Below are 9,413 nucleotides of genomic sequence, written 5' to 3' on the forward strand. Positions count from 1 at the left end.
GCACCCTAGCCGCTAGCCCAACACCAGGGTTTGGGGGTTTGGGATCCTATGATCCTGGGTTCAAATCCCGGTCGATCGCTGAATTAATGCCAGGGGGTTCCGAGGTCAGCCTGTCATCCTTCCGAGGTCGGCAAATTGAGTCCCAGTTCACTGGTAATTCCCTGTTTGTCGCAAGAGGCGACTAACAGGGTTGGCGGCAGGAAGGGCATCCGGCCATAAAACATGGCTTCAAAAAAGGGGACCAAGGTGCCCAAAAAAGTCCAACCCCTGCTCTGCGGGGAAAAATGGCTTCTAATGGCTTCAAGCGTCTTTGGAAATGGCTTCAAGCGTCTTTGGGCTTCCTGAAAAGCGCTATATAAAATAAATGCATTATTATTATTATTATTAATAGCGGTTCCATATGCCTTCCCTTTTGTCTTGATGTAGTAAGTTGCACAACATTATTTGATTTCATAATGCCATGCTTCATCATGTAATGCTTACTTCACCTTCACCCTCAAAGTATTGACATGGGCAATGAGGAAGTTAGGAGTGGAGGAATGGTTGATCAGAGTAGTGATGGCAATGTACAAAAGAGCGCGCACAGCTGTAAGGACGAAGGACGGGAACAGTGGTGAGTTTGAGGTGAAGGTGGGAGTGCATCAGGGGTCGGTACTAAGTCCACTACTATTTGTAGCTGTGATGAAGGTGCTGGCTCAGAACGTAAAGGAGGGTTTACCGTGGGAGTTGTTGTATGCAGATGATCTGGTGTTGATTGCAGAAAGTATGGATGGACTGAAAGAGAAGATGAACAAGTGGAAGGAATGTATGGAGACAAAAGGTCTGAAGGTGAATATCGGAAAGACGAAGGTGATGGCAAGTGGTAAAGCATGTGGTGAGGTGGAAAGAACTGGGAAGTGGCCCTGTGCTGTGTCTGTGTGCAGGAAGGGTGTCGGAGTGAACTCCATTCAATGTACAATGTGCGCTGAGTGGGTTCATCAAAAATGTAGTGGTCTGAGAGGGTCATTAACCAGTGTGGCAGCTACATTCAAATGTAAGGTGTGCACAGAGGGAGCTGCAGATGGAGGAAATGTTGAGTTGGATCTTGGAGACGGTGTGAAGCTGGAAGGTGTGAAAACATTTTGCTACCTCGTAGACATGCTGAATGGAGAAGGTGGATCAGACTCGGCAACGGTTGCTAGAGTGAGATGTGCATGGAAGAAGTTTCGGGAACTGAGTGGCGTGCTGATGAGGAGGGGAGTGTCGTTGAAGCTGAAGGGAAAGGTGTATGCTGCATGTGTGAGAAGTGTTATGATTTATGGGAGCGAGACATGGGTAATGAACGTAGAGCAGCAACGAAGGTTGGAAAGGGTGGAAATGCGAATGGTTCGATGGATGTGTGGAGTATCGTTGAGAGAGGAAGACAAATGATGAATAGCGAAAAATCATGGGAATAGAGCCTGTGATTGATGTTGTGAAGAGGAACAGGTTGAGATGGTTTGGTCATGTGTTGAGGAAGGATGAAAGTGACTTGTTGAGAAGAGTGATGGAAATGAATGTAGAAGGAAGTAGAGGACAGGGAAGACCGAGAAAGACTTGGCTAAAGATGGTGGAAGAAGAAATGCGGGCAAGGGGGTTAATAAGGAGAGATGCAGAAAATAGGGCAAAATGGAGAAGATTGTCATGGGGACCGCAAGGCTAACCCCCGCTCTAGCAGGGAAAATGGCCTTAAAATGCATGTCGTTGTTGTTGTTTGGTTGCTTACTTCACCCTCATCGTCGATAACTTGCACCTGCCCTGAGTCAGAAAGCTTGACGGAGGCTCCGATTGGAACATCAAACTCATGACCCAGGCACCGGTCCAACCAAACGCAGTCGCCCTAAGGGGGCAGAACCACAGGCATCAAGAAAGAGGTCATCCTGCTGAACTAACAAAACATCACATTTCATCAGCCTTTCTTCACTTTGTACTTTCCCTATAACAGGTCAAGTCTTACAAACTGTAACTGAAAATAAACTTGATTGAAAAATATTTTCCTAACCAGCTTCTTCGTGTCTCATGAAGCACGATGTGAAAGCGCCAGTGAGAAAATTTCACTGTACTTTATGATTCTGATCACAGACACGACATTCGCTTTGTGAAAAATACATCATGGCCTGAATAACTGTCAAAAATGTTCCATGTAAAAGTGCCAGCAGACAGAATTAAGAATCTGCTATTCTATTATTTTTTGTCTGCAAAGTCGAGGATCATGGAAGAGCTCAAATGCAGTGGAAAGTGGAGACACACCGATAGCAGGCTAAGAGGACACAATAGACGACCACTTAAAGGAGGAATCCGAAAGAAGATTGGGAGAGTGAACAAGCTGGCCAGAAGCCTAAACACGTACAGCAAGAAGGCAGGACTGAAAGAAGAGGAAGGGAAGGACGGCGATGAAGCAGCAAAGGAGCAAAAAGTGGAAAAGTGGATGTAGGGAGAGGGGAAAATACAATTAGCAGAAAAGGAATGGGTGGGTTAGTTAGGTTAATGAGGGTAGCAAAGATCATGCGTATAAGTGGGGGATGGCCGGAGGAGAAGCTGAACAGCCATTTTCAAGCCCGAGCCTAGAGGGATGAGGGAGATTGAACAGACTAAGGAAGCTGGTTTCACATGTGAGAGGAAAAGGGACAAATGAGTTGAGGTGAGCAGTGAGCCTTGCTTTTCCTGGGGATGGGGGTGATGATGGGGAGTGGGAGTGGGGGGGGGAGTGGGGGAGAACAGAGCATGGAGAGTGCAGTTGATGGAAGGCTGGGGAGGTGATAGAAAGCAGAGAAGCCACCAACCCCACTGTGATGCAGGTGTAGAAAGCCTGGCTATTTAGCTTCGTCATGGGAGATGCAAATTATTTTTAGGGCCTTTATCTCCATGCAATTGCATGTGAATGGTGAGGCATGGACAACAGCCCAAAACTGAGAGCAATAATTAATCAATCAAGCTAGAAATGAAGACCTTGTATCATGTTAGACGTTCACGTTTATCAAGAAAAGATTTTGCACTATGGAGGATGTCCAGTCAGTGGCTAGCTTTGGAGGCCAATAGGGATATGTGGTTTGCTGAAGAGGAATGGTGGTGGATGGTGAGACCAAAAGGTATTGAGGATTGAACTTCTTCAAACAGTTTGTCAAGGATGTAGCTAGGATGGTCCACGAGATGGTCCTCTCGGAGAGAGATTTTTTCTGGATGTAGCTAGGAGGGTCCACCAGATGGTTCTCTCAGAGAGCGATATTTTTCTGGATGTAGCTAGGAGGGTTCACCAGATGGTCCTCTCAGAGAGCGAGATTTTTCTGGATGTAGCTAGGAGGGTCCACCAGATGGTTCTCTCAGAGAGTGAGATTTTTCTGGATGTAGCTAGGAGGGTCCACCAGATGGTCCTCTCAGAGAGCGAGATTTTTCTGGATGTAGCTAGGAGGGTTCACCAGATGGTACTCTCGGAGAGTGAGATTTTTCTGGATGTAGCTAGGAGGGTTCACCAGATGGTCCTCTCAGAGAGCAAGATTTTTCTGGATGTAGCTAGGAGGGTTCACCAGATGGTCCTCTCAGAGAGCGAGATTTTTCTGGATGTAGCTAGGAGGGTTCACCAGATGGTCCTCTCAGAGAGCGAGATTTTTCTGGATGTAGCTAGGAGGGTTCACCAGATGGTCCTCTCAGAGCGAGATTTTTCTGGATGTAGCTAGGAGGGTCCACCAGATGGTTCTCTCAGAGAGTGAGATTTTTCTGGATGTAGCTAGGAGGGTCCACCAGATGGTCCTCTCAGAGAGTGAGATTTTTCTGGATGTAGCTAGGAGGGTCCACCAGATGGTTCTCCCTCTCTCTGATCACCTTCTCTCTGCTATTTACCTAAACTCCAAGCTCCGTGTCATCTGTAAATTTGGAATGCCAACTATTAACCCCACTGTCCAACTCATTGATGTGAAATAATATCAGTCCAAGAACTGATCCTCGGGTACCCCCACTACTTACATCCTTCCAGTGGATATAGTCAAAGAAGTAACAAATTAACCCAGGAAAACAATACAGAAAGCTTTTTGAACTATTATTGAAAATGGGTTTCAATTTACAGCATATACTGCAAACCTGAGGGATTCTCATGAACATCGATTAAACATCATGTTTTCTGACAATATGAATCATATCTTGTAAATGTATTTTCATTTAAAGTATCGAAATAATCATATGAAAAATACTAAAGGAAAACGTAAATATGTGCAAAAGATAAAGTGTCCACTCTTAGAGGAACAGGATTATTCCTTGAAGTCAAAGGAAAGAAGCATTCCTGCTGCCGAGCCAAGGGTTTCCTTGATTCTTACCGGCAACAGTGCCCGTGCCAGAGTGGCCCCTCGACTGGTACACCGGTACGAGGTGCCACTCGAAGTAACGGTGCACGTGCGAACATCCATGACGCCCCTCGATTCTTGGTTACACGGAAAATGGCCACCTATCCTCTCCGCTCGTCTGAACGTGAACCTCCCTTTCTCACGCTATCTGCTTTTTCAGATCTGAAGTACGTACAGCCACAGCCCATAACTAATGCCTTGCACGGGAACAGGCCACTCGTATCGTCTGCGATACATTGCTGAGCAACTTGACACCAGGTGTCAAACAGCACCCCGCACTGCCCTGTTTCCCTTCTCAAGCCGTTCTTGGTCAAACACATTAATTTTTTAAGTCTGTCATATGCGTAGCGTGGCAAAGCCATCCTATTAGTATTAAGTTTCTTTCTACCACTCGTGCCTTTTTATCCTCATTTAATGCAACCGATCGCACTGCGTAAAATCTGTTTGATCCCGGTTTGCATGTACGTATACAATTTTCAAATACAGTATATGATTCAATTGAAATGAAATAAAACATTTTAAAGTTTGGAAGGAAAAAAAATCAAACAAAAAAAAACATTGAATCGGACGTATACCACCGTTGACACACCGTCTTTTACACCACCTAATTTAACACGTAAAATTAGTTATTCATGCCTGTTATTTGTGTCCTTTATGACATCCCTAATAACAGTACATTTCCTATTTTGAATGATTTTCAATTGCTCCGATAGACAGAGTGAACGCATTGCTTGACCCCACTTTGTGCTACGTGTATGTGGTACTTAAACCTTATTGTTTGGTTGGCTGAGAAGAAGTTGGCCCCAAGTCTTTCACGAACCGAACCGGCAGACTAGACCTGACATTTCACTGGAGCTCATTTGGGCAGGAACATTTTCCCACCTAATCTCACCAGGATAACTTATCTATTCTTCACAAAGACACCATGGGATCTTAAACGTCCACCAACGAATGTAACCAGACTGGTATCAGGCTTAAAATCTTTCCCATTGACGGCGCATACATTATTGCCTTGTGCGAGTTGTACTACATGTGAAACACCAGGATGACAGTTTATATCTGGGTTAAGATTTGAACCCAGCTACAGGCTAGAGTGTACATACCTCGAGGCTATCGTGTCAACCCCCACCACCACCACCACTCCCTCCCCTCCCACCACCAACCCTCCACGTTCCCCCACCACCACTCCCTCCCCTCCCACCACCAACCCTCCACGTTCCCCCCACCACCACTCCCTCCCCTCCCACCACCAACCCTCCACGTTCCCCCCACCACCACTCCCTCCCCTCCCACCACCAACCCTCCACGTTCCCCCACCACCACTCCCTCCCCTCCCACCACCAACCCTCCACGTTACCCCACCGCCACTCCCTTCCCTCCCACCACCACTCCCTCCCCTCCCACCACCAACCCTCCACGTTACCCCACCGCCACTCCCTTCCCTCCCACCACCTCTCCCTCCCCCACCACCACCACTACCCCTCCATCTTCCACCACCACTACCCCTCCATCTTCCCCCACCACCATTCCATCTCCCTCTCCCTTTCCTCTCCTCCTCACAACCACTTCCTCTCCCTCCCTCCCCACCCCCCACCGCTCCTCCATCTTCCCCTACAACCACTCCCTCTCCCTCCCTCCCCTCACCACCATCCTCACCCCTCCATCTCCCCCCACCACCACTCCTCTCCCCCCCCCCCCCAACCACCCCTTCATCTTCCCCCACCACCACTCCCTCCTGCCTCCCCCAACACCACTCCTCCCCACCCCAACGCAGAAGTTTAATTAGCGATTTTTGTCAGAATAATGTCACGTTTTGCGTATGTAACATGTAGATACCCGACCCTGAACCACCTGAACCACCTGAACCACATAACATGAGTGAAAAATTCTGTTGACTTATGTTGTTGACATTTCCGTGACATTAGGCTGAGAATGCGCCCAATGGGGCAGACGTGGATCACGAACGACCATTAATCAGCAGCCTAGCCTGCACCCCCGCCTTGGACCATGGACCATCACCCCCAACAGACGTGACAGTGAATCCAAAACGGAACCATGACTCCGATACCACACCAATAACCACAAACCACTTTAACTCATATTCGCACAACCATCCTGTCCTGTTGTTACCTGTCTTAGAATGACCATGGTGACTCGGTGGGGGTGAAAGGTCACACGTCACCGTCTGTAGGGAACAAGACTGATAATAAAAATCCACGTCATGAGAATCCGGAATTATAATACATTAAACAAGACTTAAGGAAGGTATATTTAATCTGAATTTGGAAAGCTTCAGGCAGTTGTTGAGGGAGTGAAAAACTGCAAAATGGCGCGTAGCGGCCATCTTGTTATTTAAGGTGTGAAGACTCGTCCTGTTATAAACCTTTTGAATTCTCTGCAAGTGGAGATGAATATTCGGTTGGGTATTTGAAGAGACACTTAATACCTGGAGGGATATCACATTAAAGAGATATTTATTTATTCTGTACAAAATACCGTGGGATTAAAAAATACCTCATCCTCCTCTTGGAGGTACACTCATATATTTGGTCCTTCACTCCCCTTACTCACTCAACTCATTCAAACCTTCTTTCTTTGCTCTCCTAACTTCTCTGCCACTCCACTTCCCTCCATCATATCCTCCCTTATACTCCTCCCTGCCGGGAGGGGACGATATAAGTTTGCTGTCCGTCTGTCTGCCCTTCCGTCTGTCCGTCCATACTTCCGTCCTTCCGTCTGGCCTTCTGTCCGTCCGGCATTCCGTCCGTCTGTTCGGCCTTCCATCCGTCAGACCTTCCATCCGTCGGACCTTCCATCCGTCGGGCCTTCCATCTGTCGTGCCTTCCGTCCGTTTGTCTGGCCCACCTGTGTTTACTGAACTTTTTTCCATACCCCTCCACACATTCAACTGAAACTTGGTACATGGCTTTATTAACCCATGCGCGCGACGCAAAAAGCTTGGTTGAGCAACCTGGCTCTTATGAACGTGTCTGTATTTTGTTAAGAGCGTACATCAAAAACCGTTCAACAGAGGAAATTGAAACGCCACGTATCACATGACCATTTGATATAGCGTATAACGAGGGTACATCAAAAACCATTCAACAGAGGAAATTGAAACGCCACAAATCACATGGCCATTTGATATAGCGTATAATGAGGGTACATCAAAAACCGTTCAACAGAGGAAATTGAAACGCCACATATCACATGACCATTTGATATAGCGTATAACGAGGGTACATAAAAAACCGTTCAACAGAGGAAATTGAAACACCACATATCACATGACCATTTGATATAGCGTATAACGAGGGTACATAAAAAACCGTTCAACAGAGGAAATTGAAACACCACATATCACATGACCATTTGATATAGCGTATAACGAGGGTACATCAAAAATCGTTCAACAGAGGAAATTGAAACGCCACATATCACATGACCATTCGATATAGCGTATAATGAGGGTACATCAAAAACCGTTCAACAGAGGAAATTGAAACACCACATATCACATGACCATTTGATATAGCGTATAATGAGGGTACATCAAAAATCGTTCAACAGAGGAAATTGAAACACCACATATCACATGACCATATGATATAGCGTATAATGAGGGTACTACATCAAAAATCGTTCAACAGAGGAAATTGAAACGCCACATATCACATGACCATTCGATATAGCGTATAATGAGGGTACATCAAAAACCGTTCAACAGAGGAAATTGAAACGCCACATATCACATGACCATTTGATATAGCGTATAATGAGGGTACATCAAAAATCGTTCAACAGAGGAAATTGAAACGCCACATATCACATGACCATTTGATATGGCGTATAACGAGGGTACATAAAAAACCGTTCAACAGAGGAAATTGAAACGCCACATATCACATGACCATTTGATATAGCGTATAATGAGGGTACATCAAAAATCGTTCAACAGAGGAAATTGAAACGCCACATATCACATGACCATTTGATATAGCGTATAACGAGGGTACATAAAAAACCGTTCAACAGAGGAAATTGAAACGCCACATATCACATGACCATTTGATATAGCGTATAACGAGGGTACATAAAAAATCGTTCAACAGAGGAAATTGAAACGCCACATATCACATGACCATTTGATATAGCGTATAACGAGGGTACATAAAAAACCGTTCAACAGAGAAAATTGAAACACCACATATCACATGACCATTTGATATGGCGTATAACGAGGGTACATAAAAAACCGTTCAACAGAGGAAATTGAAACGCCACATATCACATGACCATTCGATATAGCGTATAATGAGGGAACTACATCAAAAACCGTTCCACGGAGGAAATTGAAACTTTACCAGATGTTACATGACCATTTGATATACGGTAGTGCATATTGAAACTAGAAATTGGAAATCATAAAAAAATAGAATCATTGTAATCGCTTCAGCCTTTATTGTCCTCGGCTGGTGAAAAAGGCGAAGAAGAAGAAGTACATTTTGCCGTTTTAACGATCTCCCGATTTATACTTTAGTGATCTATTCTGGCGTCTTTATCAATATCATCCTTAGTAATTATGAAAACACTCGATAATGAGAATAAAAACTACTTTGTAAAAGGTTTATGAATGTACTCGATAACACTAACAGACTTTTCAAAGTATAATTATTATTTGTACACATTTACCTCAGAAGTGTAGAATACATGCAATTAAAATTTGCCGCCTCAAAAAGGTACCGCTCGCTCCAGTTTGATAAAATGACGTCATCGGTCACGTGGACTGGCAGCCATTTTGGAGCAAAAAAAACCAAGTACAGATACATTCAAAGTATATGCACCGCCCCCATGCCAAATAAATAAATATCCTCCAGCGTGGAATTGCCGGGGCGCCTTAGGCTCATAATACAGTCTATATGAGCTGCCTTAGGCTTAGGCAGCTCATAGAGACTGTATTTGGAGGGAGAGGTGCACAATAATTGATTGATTAATTGAATAATTAAATTCAAAAAAAGATTGTCATAAAATATTTTCTTAATCAATTGGCTAATAGCATAA

The 9,413-nt window shown here is 45.0% G+C and overlaps 1 protein-coding gene across 1 annotated transcript in view; it reads right to left on the reverse strand.

Annotated features, from left to right (window-relative positions):
• The window catches only part of MYO7A (myosin VIIA), a 151,756-nt gene extending 145,256 nt beyond the window's left edge, over window positions 1-6,500 (reverse strand). The window contains exons 1-2 of the mRNA XM_078784432.1: window positions 6,483-6,500; window positions 1,745-1,858 (exon numbers count right to left, since the gene is read on the reverse strand). Of these exons, the coding sequence (XP_078640558.1) occupies window positions 1,745-1,858; window positions 6,483-6,500 (132 nt within the window). The remainder of the gene's footprint in view (window positions 1-1,744; window positions 1,859-6,482) is intronic.
• Window positions 6,501-9,413: the final 2,913 nt, after the last annotated feature.

The sequence above is a fragment of the Myxine glutinosa genome, chromosome 9, assembly GCF_964187855.1.
Source record: "Myxine glutinosa chromosome 9, kmMyxGlut1.1, whole genome shotgun sequence".
In the NCBI taxonomy this organism is placed as follows: domain Eukaryota; kingdom Metazoa; phylum Chordata; class Myxini; order Myxiniformes; family Myxinidae; genus Myxine; species Myxine glutinosa.